Consider the following 14,114-nt stretch of genomic DNA (forward strand, 5'->3'; position numbering starts at 1 on the left):
AAGACTCTGCTCCGAGAGGGAGATCTGGGCTGACGGTGGAGGTCCCCGAGGGGCAGAGGCCACACTCATCCTCCTGAGCCCTTCCGTCGCCCCCACAGCTTCTCGGAGCTCAGTGAGGTCCCCCGAGCCGCGTCCTGCCCTTTTCCCTGCAGAGGCGCTGGGCTGGACACCCTGGGGTCCCCGGTCCGCCTGCTCTCGGAGCTCCCTCGTCCCTGGAGGGGGCCCAGGCTGGCGCAGCCATTCCTGGCTCTGCCCCAACCCTGGGGACACGTCCTGCCCAGGAGAGGCCACCCAGGAGAAGCCCTGCAGCCCGGCTGTGTGCCCAGGTGTGGCCCCCTCTGTCCCTGGTGTGTCTGGGGCCCTCGGGTGGGGTGAGGAGCAGCTGAAGAGAATGACCCTTCGGGAGGGGCGGGGGCAAGCCTAGCTATTGTCCAGAAGCTTCTCCCGGCCCCCAGTCACAGCCCCAGGAAGCCCAGCAGGAGATGAACAGGGTGGGCCTGGCCTGAGGGAGTGCTGGGGGCCTCGCTGGAGGAGTGGATGTTGGTGGGGCCGAAGCTGCAGTTAGGACCCTGCACGGCGCCAGCCCGCACAGCTCCAGACCCTCGCACGGCCATGCTCGGCCCCTCTTTCCTGCGTCCCTCACGGTGGACTCCACTCTTCCTGACGGTACCCGGCGGCTGGGCTCTGTGGGCCGCCTTGTCCACCTGCTCTGCGCCCTGCGATGGAGGCGTCCAGACACGCGGGCACAGCTGCTCTGCCTCAGCTCCTGGGGACCCCGGGTGCCAGGGACCCCACAGCCAGACCAGGGACTGCAACACGCAGCCCTGCACAGGTGCCGAGTCCCCTCCCATCCTCCCACCAGGCACGTCCCGCCGGCCCCTGGGGGTTTGACCTTTCGCCACCTACCTTTACCTGGCACCGAGCTCTGCCTCCAGGACAGGCCATGCCTTGAGCTAAGAGAGACTTTGCCCGATTTCCTGGGTCTCCTCCTGCCCCCAGCCACCGGGGACCAGGCAGGGCTATGCCCTGAGGGAGGGGGCTTCATCCGACTCTCAGTCCCTCTGACCGACTGCCACCTGTCACCTGCGTGCAGGTTCCCCCCGCCCCTCCACCTCCCTGCCCTTCCCGCCTGCCCCTGCTGAGACCCGCTCTGTCTTCCCGTCCAGCCCAGTGCCCAGGCGACATGGTGTTCCGCTCAGCTGAGCAGGGCCACCCGGAGGGGGGCCCACGCCCTCGGCTGTGCCTGGCGCAGGGCCCTGGGGTGGAGTGCACCAGCGTCTGCACCCCTGGCTGCGCCTGTCCCCCTGCCCTCTTCCTGCACGACGCCAGCTGCCTGCCCCTGAGTCAGTGCCCCTGCCAGCTGCGCGGGCAGCTCTATGCACCTGGAGCAGTGGCCCGGCTGGACTCCTGCCATAACTGGTGGGTACCAGCGTCGGGATGGGGCTGGGGCTTGGTGGCTCCAGAGGTGGACAGATGTGGACTCCCACATACCGGGGGGCTCAGCATGCCTCTGTGCTGCCAGGCCTGGGCCCTGGGAATGCTGAAGTGAACTGGATGCTGCCAGGCCTGGAGGGGCAGGCGTCTGTTAGGGACCTTCGTGCTCATTTGACTGATGGGGAGACTGAGGCTCAGCTGGGAGAGGCGATTTATGATGGAACTAGAGCCTGGAGTGGGGGCGTTCTACGTTCTCCTTCCAGTTACCTCTGTTTCTCTTTCCTGAGTGTAATTCACTTCCTGGGGTGCACTTGCTTTCTGCTCAGAAGCCTTGAAACACCCAACCCTCAAAACTGATACTAGGATCTGCCAGCAGAGGGCGCGCTAACCCCGTTCCCTCTGTTTTTTTCAATTTTCCGTTCTTTTTTCTTTCCTTTCAGTTCATTTTCTTCTTCCTTTTTATTTTCTGTCCCCTGGTCCTCCCCCAATTTCCTCCTTCATTCTTCCTCTCCCCCTGCCCCTTTCTCTTTTGCCTTTTCTCTCTTAGATTTTTTTTTCTGGAATGTCCACATATTTGACAAGTGGGCTTTAAAACATTTTTATTGGAGAAAAGTTAAAAGGGAGGAAATACTCAAGAGAAAGATCCAGGAGACTCAAGCTAGTGTCTACTCCTTCTGAACAGCCCCTAACGGGCCCCGAAGTGTCGCTCAAAGTCATTTCTACACAGTGTTTAATAAATACAAATGGAATAAAAAGTATAAAAAGACGACTTCTTGATAAAATCGTGGGACAAAGGGCAGCACAGTACCTGGGCCGTCAGGGAGCTCACGGAGGGTGGAATTGCGGGGGGGGGGGGCTGGGTGAGAATCCTTGGTCACTCATGCACTTCACGTGGGACACAGGGCAACTTGCTTTACTTCCCAGACCCTCGGGTTCCTCTTCTGTGCGGTGGACACCGTGGTTCCGGCCACTTCTCCCTGGGGGCAGGTGCGCAGGGCTCCAAGGGGCAGGGGCTGATTGTGGCCTCACTGGGCCCTCTCTCTGCAGCACCTGTATCTCTGGTGAGATGGTGTGCACCTCGGAGCCCTGCCCAGGTACCCCCATGCTCGGGGTCCAGGAATGGGCAGTGGTGGGGTCTCAGGGACCACAGGGGATACTGGCCCCTTCAGTAATCAACCTGGTGGTGTCAGGGGTGTCCCGGGAAGTTGGGGTCCAGGGATGACTTGACCTGGTTTCACACATTCTGTGCCTCTCCCCCGGCACCCGCCCTGGCAGTCGCCTGTGGCTGGAGCCCCTGGACCCCGTGGAGTCTCTGCAGCCGCAGCTGCAATGTGGATGTTCGGCGGTGCTTCCGGGCAGGCACTGCGCCCCCAGCTGCCTTCGGGGGGACTGCGTGCCAGGGTCCCAACATGGAGGCTGAATTCTGCAGCCTGTGGCCATGTGGATGTGAGAGCTGGGACCCGTGTCCTCAACCCTCGTCACTCCCCACGCCGGACCCCAAGACACGTGCAAGGGCCTTCCCTAGGAGATGCCATGAAGGTGTGGTTCCCAGAGAGCCCTAAGAGGGGTCCTCCCTGGAGGCCAGCCCTGCAGGGAGGACCTCCAGGTGGAATCCTGCAACCCCCCCCGAAAAGGGGGGAGGTCTCCTGGGCTGGGTGCGAGGCTGCAGGTGCCTGGGATCCAGAGGGTGGAGTGACCGGGTGTCTGGGCGTGTGAGACAGGGCCTGCAGTGACCTGGGTGTCACCCCATGTCCCAGTGGGGAGTGGGGCCCCTGGTCTCTGTGCTCCGTGCCCTGCGGGGGTGGCTACCGGAATTGCACCGGAGGGAGTGGCGGGCCCAGCCCTGTGGACTTCTCCACCTGTAGCCTGCAGCCCTGTGCAGGTGAGGGCACCCACCTTTTCCTCCACGCCCTGCCCTCACTTATCCCCACACCACCCACGGCCCTGTCAACCCCTCCCTGTCACCCCAGGGACCCTGCTCCCTGAGCTCCCATGCAGCCCCACGACCTTCCCGGTCGCGCCCGGAGCTGATGCCTCTCCCAGGTGGGACCCTGGGGGAGAAGTGAATGTGCCTAGGCTGAGCTGTCAACCTCTGTGTCCCCAGGGCCAGTGCCTGATGTGTGTCCCCCGGGCAAGCAGCGGCTGGACTGTGCACAGGGCCCTGCTTCCTGTGCAGAGCTCAGTGCCCCGAGAGGGACTGACCAGCCCTGCCACCTGGCTGCTGCTGCCCATCCGGGACGTTCCTTCTGGTGAGTGTTCCCTGCCTGACCTCCTTGGGGCCTGGGTAGGGGTAGAGCCAAGGGTGTGGGTCTGGAGACAGGGAAAGCCTCGCAGAGTTGAGGACAGAGCACAGAACTCAGGGCGCGTGGCTCTGCTCTGCCAGCCCCGTGACCAGCACGTGACCCCGGGCGAGTGGCATTCAGGTATGGGCCTTTGTTTTCCCGTTTGTAAAATGGTGATTGGTCTGGAAATTCTTTATGATTCGTGCCTGCTTGAGTGCTCTGTCCTCTTACGTTATCACCAGTTATTCATCGAGCACTTACTGTAAGCTCAGTCCTGGGCTGGGCTACGCTGTGGGGAAGATCAGGCTCTGCCCCCAAGGAGACTCCAGTCTGGGGAAAGCAGACCCAGAGCCCCTACAATGAAGACAGACCCACGTGATACACAGGAAGTGAGCTCTGCATGTTGCAGAGCACGTGATGCAGACTGGTGGGGATGGGGTCCAGGATGGTGGGCTTCCTGGAGGAGGTGGTCCAACTTGACCGTCAGAGATTAGAGGATGTGGAGAGCAGGGAGGCAGCCACTCCAGTTGGAGGGTGGTGGGAACCAGGGCTGGCAAATGCAGCGGGGGATGGTGGAGTTTGGACAAAAGCTCACGGGACAGTGGGGAGGGCTTCCAGAGATGCTGCTGAAGCATGGGGCTTGGTAGGGACAGACTGCAGTGAGGGCTCAGGCTGTTCCCACTAGCAGCTCTGTGACCTCGGGCTGAGTATTCTCATGCCTCAGTTTCTCCACTTGTAAAACTGGGGTAGTCATGTCCCTGGTCATGGGAGTCAGTGAGACGGTAAACTGCTTCCCAGGGCTGCTACTTTCAGGACATCTGACTTCGAATCATGTGCTGGCGGATGGCTGTGTTTTTAAATTTGAGACCCTAGCAACTTCTGTCCAAACCCCATGTGCATGTAGTTTCATCTGATTTTGTTTTGTTTCTTTTTACGTCGTTTTGTATGAATTGCACCTTTCATACTTTGTTAGTTGATTTCGTGGATTTGACAGCTCAGTCTTGTGTCCTGCAAGCGGAGATGGTCTTTTCTCCCAGAAATTGGGGGTCTGTGCCCTTCCCCACGGCCCCTGCGCACCTCATGGTGTGTGTTTCCCCGATGCTGGGAAGTGGGAAGAGACTGATATTTGGAAGGAGGGTCCATGGTGTTTGAGGGAGGATGCCTGCCAAGTGGGTGCTGAGCTCTGATGGTGGGGGGCGGGTGGGGAGAGAGCAGGCCAGGCCGGAAACCGGAAGGTGATGGAGGGTTATTGGTTTCAGAACAACGTGTGTGTGCCTACCCAGGACTGCCCCTCCACCCACGGGGGACACCTCCACCCCCCAGGCAGTGCTGTGATTCGTCCATGTGAGAACTGGTGAGACCACCTCCCCCTGCAACGGCCCCAAGACCCCAAGGACCCCTCTGTCTCTCCTGAGCGGCAGGGGGTGTTGGCCTCCATGGGCCTCGGAGACACCCCTTCCTGCAGGCACAGCGACCAGCTCTCCGGGGCCAAGCCTGCTTGTGTCCCTCACCCGTGCCCTCCCCTCCAGTCTCCCTCTTCCCTCCCATCTCTGTCTGCTGAGGCTGCCTCAGCTACACCGAAGACGGGGTGGCTTGAACACAGAGTTTGTCCTATCACAGTTCTGGAGTCTAGAAATCTAAGATCCCGGAGTCGGCAGGGCTGCTTCCTCTTCAGGGCTGTGAGCGAGCGTCTCTTCCAGGCCCCTCTCCTCTTCTGGAGTTTGTGGGCAATTCCTGGTGTTCCTCGGCTTGTAGCTGCATCCCTCCAATCTGCCTTCATGTGGCCGTCTCCTCCTTGTGTTTTCATATCATCTCTTCTGTGTGCACCTATGTCCAAATTTCCCCTTTGTATAAGGACACCAGTCATATTGGATTAGGGTCACCCTAATGGCCCCATTTTAACTTGATCACCTCTGTAAAGACCCTCTCTCCAAGTCAGGTCACATTCTGCAGTCACATTCACATATTAGGCCTCCGACATATGAATCTGAGGGGACACATTCAGCCTCTAACAGCGCCCTGACCCTCTGCTTCTCCTCCTCCAGCTCCTGTGACTCTGGGCTCATCACCAACTGCACCTCCTGGCCTTGTGAGGAGGGTGAGAAGGGGGTCTCTCCTGACTTCGCCCCTGCAAGCTCCCTCTGCACCCCCTGCTTGCCGCAGTGAGTCTGCATGGGGCCGGGGCTGGGGGCTGGGGAGGAAAGCCCTGGGGGGAGGTGGGCGCAGGGAGGAGGGATGCTCTTGTCCTGTGCATCACACTCTGCCCCCAGCCCTTTGGGTCCCTCCAGCCTCCGCTTGCTCTGTTCTCTCTCTGCCTCTCCCTGCTGTGCACCCCCAGGTCAGCCCACGTGGTCACCCTGGACCCCATGGAGCGAGTGCTCGGCCTCCTGTGGCCCTGCCCGACGCCACCGGCACCGCTTCTGCACCAGGTCCCCCGGCGTTACACCATCCAGCTTGGCACTGCTGCCCCCACTGGCTTCAGCCCCACCCCTTTGCCCACGCCCTGAGGCAGAGGAGGAGCCCTGCCTCCTGCTGGGGTGTGACCGTGAGTCCCGTGGAGCCCAGATGTGGCCTCTGCGCCCTGTGGATGTCTGCCGCCTTGCACCAGCCAAGCCCTCGCCACTCCTGTGTGGGCGGCCTCCGGAGCCGGACCCCACCCCGGGGCCTGGGGGATTACTGCGAGGGGCCTCGGGCGCAGGGGGCCGCCTGCCAGGCTCTGCCAAGCCCAGGTACCTGCCGGCGATGGGGGTGGGTCAAGGAGCAGAGGCCGGAAAGCCGCAGGGAGCATGACGGGGAGACGGGCTGGGGCGGGCGACCCAGGGCGGGCGACCCACCCAGCTCTCTGCCTATCCTGTCCCCTCCCCCCAGTGACCAACTGCACCGCCATCCAAGGGGCCGAGTACAGCCCCTGTGGCCCTCCCTGTCCTCGCTCCTGTGACGACCTCGTGGTGAGTCTGGGTTCCTGAGGGTCACTTTGCGGGTTGGCAGGGTGTGGCTTTGGGGTGTGGCCCCTCTGACCTGGGGTTGCCCCGCAGTGGTGGGAAGGGGCGGGGTCAGCGCCCATCAGGGTCCCACTTGTTCCGGAGAGAAGTGGGAGCGAGCCTCACCCAACAGCCCTTGCCTTCCTTACCGCAGACGTTTCTCAATTTAAACGTTTTATGACAGAAGCAGCATAAACACATAGGAAGGGGCAATCATCCCGTTATATCATCGTAAACCCCAGGGGCGTATCGGCGCCCAGACCTCGCCTCCGTGCGCGCGCGCGTGCGCATGCGCCTGCGGGGGTGCGGGGCCCTCCTCTGAGCTCCGCCCAGGACCATGGAGAGGGACACAGGCTGGCCGCCGGGGTCTCTGTCCAGCGGCGCCTGCGCGGTGGTGAGGAAGCCGACCCGAATCAAAAATAATGAGAGAAGTGCTGGGGAGAAGGGACGCGCTTGGAGGCGCCGCTCGGACCTGTCCAGGGAGGTCGGGAGGCTCCCACACGGAGGCAGGGCGAGGAGGCGGTGCCTGGTCCCGGCCTCCCCCAGGGAGGCCCAGCGCCTTCCCAAACGCTCCCTCTCCCCCCAGCTTTCCAGCCGCCTGCTCCCTACGTTCTAGGAGGTCTGGGAGATGCCTCGGTCCCCACTCAGCCCTCCATGGGGTTCACGTTTGGAGGCCACTCCGCCCAGGGAAGCTCCTCTCAGGCTCTCCTCTCCCTCCCCCTCCTCCCGTGGAGGAGATACTCCGGTGGACACGCGGCCTAAACTGAATGTAAAACGTTACGGTTCTGAACCGGAGCCTCGCACCTTCTCCCCTCTGCCCCCCTCCCCCTCCACTTCATCTTCCCTCCCGGGCGCCCCTTCCCGGTCCCCTCGGCCCTGCTTTCCGCTGACCGGGGCCTGCCCTTGCTGTCCCCCAGCCCTGCGTTTGGCACTGCCAGCCAGGCGGTTACTGCCCGCCGGGCCAGGTGCTGAGTGCCGACGGCGCTGTCTGCGTGCAGCCCAGCCACTGCAGCTGCCTGGACCTGCTGACCGGGGAGCGGCACCGTCCCGGCGCTCAACTGGCGAGGCCCGATGGCTGCAACTACTGGTGAGGCGGGCGTGTGGGCAGGATGCAGGGGTGAGGGCACCAGGTGGGCAGGATGCAGAGGCAGGGGTGAAGGCACCGTGTGGGTAGGATGCGGGATGTAGGGGTGAGGACAGGACTAGTCCACTTTGTGTCTCGTGCCCCTGAGCTCTCCCGGTCTCAGCAGATGCACGCTAGGCTCCCACAAGCCCTGAGGAGATGTGGCAGGTCCCCTAACCCCTTGTCTGACAGGTGGGGAAACCGAGGCAGCTAGCTCCGCAGTTCTGGGAGACTTTGGAGGGCTGGGCGTGTGCTGTGAGGCGGAAGGGGGCGGCGGTGTGGTGTTTCCTCCCGCTGTCTGGCCCCTGTCAGCAGCAGCGACCTGTGATCATTTCCCCATGGGACAGAGTCCGCAGGACACCTGAGAGGGCCCTGAGTGGGACAGGGAACAGGGGCTGGAGGCGCTAGAGAACGGGGAGGGTGGCTGAGACCCCAGAGGGAAATGCGGCCGGGGGGAGGCAAGGGAAGGCCGATTAGGAGGGGTGTGTGCGGAGGACCCGGCGGGACTGAGCTGCCCTCTCCCTCATGTGCCTGCGTGCCCCGCCCAGCACCTGCTCGGAGGGCAGGCTGACCTGCACAGACCTGCCTTGCCCAGGTATGCACCCCGCTCCGGGGGAGGTGAGGAGAAGCAGCCCAGGGGCACAGAGAGGGTTGGGGCCGGGGGAGAGATGGCTGCACCCCAATGCCCGTCATTCGCCTCCACAGTGCCTGGAGGCTGGTGCCCATGGTTGGAGAGGACGGCGTGCTACCAGCCCTGCCAGGGCCAGACGAGGACCCGCTCCAGGGCCTGCACCTGTCCGGCTTCTCAGCATGGAGGGGTCCCATGCCTCAGGGAGGCGGGGGAGGCAGGGGCCCAGTATCAGGGGGAGACCTGCGCCAGCCCCCCTGAGTGCCCAGGTGAGATGCCCCACTAGGTTGCTCCAATCCCAATAGGCTGGGACCTCTTGGGCCTCCTAAGGCAGCTGGATGATTTTGTCTTCCTGGAACAGTGGATGGAGCCTGGGGCCCATGGGGACTGTGGTCTCCCTGTGACGTTTGCCTGGGGCAGTCCCATCGGAGCCGAGCATGTAGCTGGCCCCCCACTTCTGAGGGAGGCCGGCCCTGCCCTGGGGGCCACAGCAGAGTCGCCCCTGCCAGGACAATTCTACTCAATGCACAGGTGAGGGCTTCTGTGGAGCTCTGGGGGGGGGGGGTCCCTTGTAAGGCTAGGAGATGCTGCCTCTGACCTTTGACCCCACACACATACACACTTGCATGTCACTTTCTTTGAGGGACAGCCCTTAGGTCACTCACCCCGTGGAACTGAGGCAGGGTGAAGGTCCGAGCGGGTGGTGGGCATAGCAGGAGGGCTTATCACGCGACAGTCGGGATCCCCCAGGATGGACCTCCTCAGCACCCACCCTCTCTGCTTCCCTCCTGCTGTAGACTGTGCAGGTGGCTAGGGTCTTCTCCCCTGTGGGCGGCCCTGCCCCCGCTCCTGCCAGGACCTGTCCCCCAGGGTCATGTGCCAGCCAGGCTCAACAGGCTGCCAGCCCCGCTGTGGGTGCCCCCCTGGCCAGCTGTCCCAGCACGGCCTTTGTGTGTCCCCAGCCCAATGCCGCTGCCAGTACCAGCCTGGAGCCATGGGTCAGTGCCTCCCCTCCCCCTCCCAACGGCCCCCTGAGCATGGCAGCACCCGCCTGCCTGGCCCCTGCCGCTCTGCCCACAGGGGCCAACCTGGGGCTGCGGGACGGGAATGGGCAACTCCTGCATCCTTGGGCTGGTCCAGGCTGGGGCTTCCATCTCCTGCGTCCAGGATCCAGGTCCCCATGGGGTGGAGTCTGGTAGGGAGGGAGGGAGGGAGGGAGGAGGCAGTAGGGTACAGGGAGGGATTGATGGGGCTGAGCCGTCTGAAGTGCCTGCCCCCACTCCTGTGTCCTCAGGGATCCCTGAGAACCAGAGCAGGTCCGCAGGGTCTGGGCTCAGCTCCTGGGAGAGCCTGGAGCCCGGGGAGGTGGCGACTGGACCGCGTGACAACTGGTGAGCCAGGAGGGTGAGCCAGGGAGGGGGTGGGCTGCCAGCCGGGCAGTAGGGCCCTCGGGGAAGTGGGCAGGGCCCTGTCTTCTGAAGCCGCCTTCCTTGTCCCCAGCACCTGTGTGGCGGGCATCCTGCAGTGCTGGGAGGTGCCCGACTGCCCCGGGGTGCGGGGCTCCTGGGGTCCCTGGGAGGACGGCAGTGTTTCGTGTGGAGGAGGGGAGCAGCTGTGCTCCCGGCGCTGCGCCCGGCCGCCCTGCCCCAGGCCTGCCCACCAGAGCCGCATCTGCTGCGCCCAGGTCTGCAGAGGTGAGCCCCAGCCCAGGCTCTGCCCTGGACACTCCGACTGAGCTGATTCCCACTTTGCCCTTTGACCCTGACTCACAGGTGCCTTTTGACCTCTCCCACCCCATCCCCACAGGCTGCCCCTTACCCAGGCCAGTGATGGGCAAGTGAAGGAGGAAGGAGGCAGACTCGGGCTGTGCCGAGGTGTGGGGAGACCGCAGGAGCGGGCGTGGCACGGGCCCTGAGGGGCAGGCCCGGGAGGGTGGTGTTGGCCCGTCTGGGGGTGGGCACCGAGGTGAGTAGAGGCAGGCCGTGGGGTGGGCACAGGAGACAGCGAGGGCAGCGGGGCCGGAGCTGGGCACTGACTCAGGTGCTGCCTCAGAGGCAGGCTGCCCGGCCGGGCGTCTGTACCAGGAGTGCCAGCCTGGCGAGGGCTGCCCCTTCTCCTGCACCCACATCACTCGGCAGGTGGGCTGCTTCTCCGCTGGCTTCGAGGAGGGCTGTCACTGCCCCGAGGGCACCTTCCTGCACCGTTTGGCCTGTGTCCAGGTTAGAACTCACCCTGCCTGCAACTCAGGCCCCTCCCCTTCCCTGTCAGCTCTCACCTCTGCAGCCTCTAAGCCTCCTGACTTAGAGCTGGTGACACTGAACCCCAGGGAGCGGAAGGGACACACCAAGTCAGGAGACAGTTACTGGCAGAGTTAGACTCAGACTCAGGTGTCCTGGTTCCTGGCTGAGGCCCTTTCCTCCTCCCTCGCTCCCCGCTCCCCACGTCCCATCCTAGAAGGGCCTCTGTTGACCCTGCCGTGTCCTGGCTAAGTGCTCTGTGCAGGAAGGTGCCTGGCCATCTCTGGTCAAGCCCATAGCCTTGCATCGCTCACGTTCATACCCCTGACACAGGTGGACAGTCCCACTTGCTGCCGGAAACGCTCTCCTAGGGCCCGGGGCCTCACCCCTGCCCCCTACCATCCTCCCCTACCCTCTTCCTTCTCCCCACCCGCCTTCCGAGGATGTGCACAGATGCGGAGAGCTGGGCACTGACGCAGGTGCTGCAGGCTCCGGCCTGTGCGACTGCACTTTCTCCTGTGCTCCCCCCAGGAGTGCTCCTGTGTGCTGACTGCCTCACTGCTGCAGGAGCTGGGAGCTGCCGGCACTGACCCGGGGGCTCACCTGTCCATTCTGGGAGAGGGGCGTCAGCCCCTTGGGCCTGGAGATGAGTTGGGCTCAGGTCAGACCCTCCATACAGGCTGCAGCAACTGGTGAGGGGGACGATGAGGGTTGGGGAGATATGGGGGCGAGGGAGGGGGTGAGAGGGTGAGAGGATGTGGGTGGGAGAGCACTGCTCCCCTCCTGGAACCGGGCTCACCCTGGCTCTGTTTCCTTGCCCTCTGGGATCGAAGTATCTGCCCACACTCCTTTCTCCCGGGGTCCATGCCGCCGTCCCCTCATCCCCACAGCCTCTTGCCAGCTCCTGTGTGCACGGGAAGCTGTCCTGCTCCGTGGGTGACTGCTCCACGGCTGGGGTTGGCGTCGGTCCCCGGGGCCCATGGGGCCCCTGCTTCCGCTCCTGTGGCGGGCTGGGCACCCGCACCTGCAACTGCCACTGTGCACGCCCCACATCCACTCCCGGTGGCCAGGACTGCCGTGGGCCCCGCCTGCCCGAGGTGAGCAGAGAGGGGGGCTGCCGGCCCGGGGGAGTCAGGTCGAGCGGCGGTCCGCAGTGGCCTGTGGCTGTGAGCCTAGAACCCAGCCAAAGCCCAGAGGACATGTCCTAGGCGGTGCTACCTCCACTTACCAAGCTGGGCCCCACTAGTATTTGGGAGGGTGGATAAGAGCAGAGAGGTATATTCAGAAACCCCGAAGTCTGGAGGCTGCTGGAGCCGAGTGGGCAGCGCTGGGGACAGAAGGAGGGACCCAAGGGTGCCCGGTATGGGAGGGGGGAGAATCGAGGCTGGACCCAGGGCTGACCCGAGTGGTGGGCTGGGTGGCCTTCCCTGGCAGAGTGTCCCTCCGGAGAAATGTGGCAGCAGGTGGCCCCGGGGAGCTGGGGCCCTGTGAGCAGACGTGCCGGGAGCCCAGCGGCACGGAGACTCAGAGCAACTGCAGTGCGTGGCAGGTCCCGGGCTGTGTGTGCCGGCGCGGGCACTTCCGCAGCCAGGAGGGCCCCTGCGTGCCTGCAGACCGCTGCGAGTGCTGGCACCACGGGTGTCCCCACCCGGTGAGACACCACGGCCCTCCATGCCCCCTAGCCCTTCTTGACCCAGGCCTCTGGTCCACCGATTTGTCCCTTTACCCCCACTGGCTCCTCCCCTATACCCGGGCGCGCGGCAGTGGGCAGCTTGGCCATCAGCCATCACACTGGGACAGTCTCTGGCCCCCGGAGGCCCACCTCCCCTCCTGAAATTCTTGTTGCCGACGCCAGTCTCAGGCCACTGTCTTGGCCAGGCCCCCAGGCTGGGCTTAGGGCTGGGGTGGGATAACAGAAAAGTCTGCAAGGGGAGGGACGGAGAGGAGGCTCTCCCCACTCTCCCCAGCCTGGATCCGAGTGGCAGGAGGCCTGTGAGAGCTGCCACTGCATCAGTAGGAGGAGCGTCTGCACCCAGCATTGACCCCTGCTCACCTGTGCCCAGGTACCCACCTGCAGCCCTGCTGCCCTCTCAGAGGGCTCCCCGGGCTCCTTCCTGGGTCCCTCCCCAGAGGCTGGTCTCAGAGCCTCAAGCAGGTGGTGTGGGGCCTTGGGCCATCCTCCTGAGAAGACTGGGGACCACTCCCTCTGCAGGGCGAGGTGGCCGTGCAGGAGCCAGGGAGCTGCTGTCCCACTTGCCACCAGGAGACTCCGGGTATGCAGGGGACCTCGGGCACCTCCTGCCGCGCCTCTCCCTGCTCTGGGCCCTTCTCCCAAACCACTCCCATGCCTGCCGGGGGAGGCCCGCCTTCTCCAATCCTGCCCACCATGGGGATCCGCAGAGTGAAGACCCCCCAGTGCTGCATCGCAACGCCTGGCCACCCCCTCCCCGACCTGCTCTGCTCAGGTCCACACTGTCGCCCTCGCAGAATCCCCTCATCACGGCCTTCTCCCTGCCCTGCCCTCACCTCCTGCCACTCACCTGCCCCTCCCCACAGAGGAGCAGCCCTCCTGCTGGTACCTCACCGAGCTTCACAACCTCACCAAGGGCCCCTGCTACCTGGACCAGGTGGAAGTGAGCTACTGCGGTGGGCACTGCCCGTCCAGCACCAACGTCCTGCCCGAGGTGAGCAGAGATGGGGGCTGCCAGTCCGGGGGAGTCAGGTCGAGCGGCGGTCCACAGTGGCCTGTGGCTGTGAGCCTAGAACCCAGCCAAGGCCCAGAGGACACAAGGGACAAAGTCCATCTCACCGGCATACAGCTGAGCAGAGCCAGGGGTGAGTTTTCACCAAGGTGGTGGCACACCTGCCATCTGGCCCGATGACCGCAGAGGGGCTTGGGCTCCGGAGCCTGCTGCCTGCCTCCGCCCCTGCCAGGGGACTCTGGTCCTGCTTCTCCCTGCTGTGGCTCCACACAGCTCCTGGTGCCTGCCCCTCGGCCCACTGCGCCCCTCAAGGCAGGCAAGCCAGGACGACAAAGAAAAGCGAGGAAGAGCTAAGTTAACCCACCGTACAGCGAGTGAAGGCTCGAGGGACGGACGTTTTACACATTTTAAACGTAGCCTTGTCCCAGAAGACTGATGGCACTCCCTTCCTCGCTCGCTCTCCTGGTGCGGACCTCCTCGGGGGCCCTGTGCCCACCCTGACTCCCCCAGCCCTGAGCCTGGAGAGCTGTGGCTCCGGCTCCGTTCTGGCCAGGGTCCAGCCAGTGGAGCCTCACTCAGCTCCTGGCCCCGCCTCAGCCCGCCTGGCCAAGGTCATCTATTCCTGGAAGACAGAGGTGCTTTCCTACCTGCTCCTCAACCCTTGGCCACTCTCCTGCTCCCCTGGGCGCTCCTGGAACCTCCTGGGAATGCCTCCCAAATCACTTTT

General features: G+C 64.1%; 1 protein-coding gene across 1 annotated transcript in view; it reads left to right on the plus strand.

Moving 5' to 3' along the window:
- Nucleotides 1-14,114, plus strand: part of LOC133096690 (SCO-spondin-like) — a 43,610-nt gene that overhangs the window by 26,118 nt on the left and 3,378 nt on the right. The window contains 30 exon segments of the mRNA XM_061198289.1: nucleotides 153-330; nucleotides 672-832; nucleotides 1,167-1,419; nucleotides 2,482-2,528; nucleotides 2,710-2,911; nucleotides 3,192-3,316; nucleotides 3,539-3,646; nucleotides 3,649-3,683; nucleotides 4,976-5,070; nucleotides 5,762-5,814; nucleotides 6,055-6,264; nucleotides 6,267-6,283; nucleotides 6,325-6,445; nucleotides 6,585-6,664; nucleotides 7,615-7,784; nucleotides 8,369-8,415; nucleotides 8,526-8,717; nucleotides 8,810-8,935; nucleotides 8,938-8,979; nucleotides 9,246-9,446; nucleotides 9,743-9,839; nucleotides 9,949-10,142; nucleotides 10,501-10,667; nucleotides 11,217-11,377; nucleotides 11,587-11,831; nucleotides 12,120-12,149; nucleotides 12,152-12,336; nucleotides 12,653-12,748; nucleotides 12,898-12,958; nucleotides 13,242-13,369. Of these exon segments, the coding sequence (XP_061054272.1) occupies nucleotides 153-330; nucleotides 672-832; nucleotides 1,167-1,419; nucleotides 2,482-2,528; nucleotides 2,710-2,911; nucleotides 3,192-3,316; nucleotides 3,539-3,646; nucleotides 3,649-3,683; nucleotides 4,976-5,070; nucleotides 5,762-5,814; nucleotides 6,055-6,264; nucleotides 6,267-6,283; nucleotides 6,325-6,445; nucleotides 6,585-6,664; nucleotides 7,615-7,784; nucleotides 8,369-8,415; nucleotides 8,526-8,717; nucleotides 8,810-8,935; nucleotides 8,938-8,979; nucleotides 9,246-9,446; nucleotides 9,743-9,839; nucleotides 9,949-10,142; nucleotides 10,501-10,667; nucleotides 11,217-11,377; nucleotides 11,587-11,831; nucleotides 12,120-12,149; nucleotides 12,152-12,336; nucleotides 12,653-12,748; nucleotides 12,898-12,958; nucleotides 13,242-13,369 (3,827 nt within the window).

This window comes from Eubalaena glacialis, chromosome 8, assembly GCF_028564815.1.
Source record: "Eubalaena glacialis isolate mEubGla1 chromosome 8, mEubGla1.1.hap2.+ XY, whole genome shotgun sequence".
Classification (NCBI taxonomy): domain Eukaryota; kingdom Metazoa; phylum Chordata; class Mammalia; order Artiodactyla; family Balaenidae; genus Eubalaena; species Eubalaena glacialis.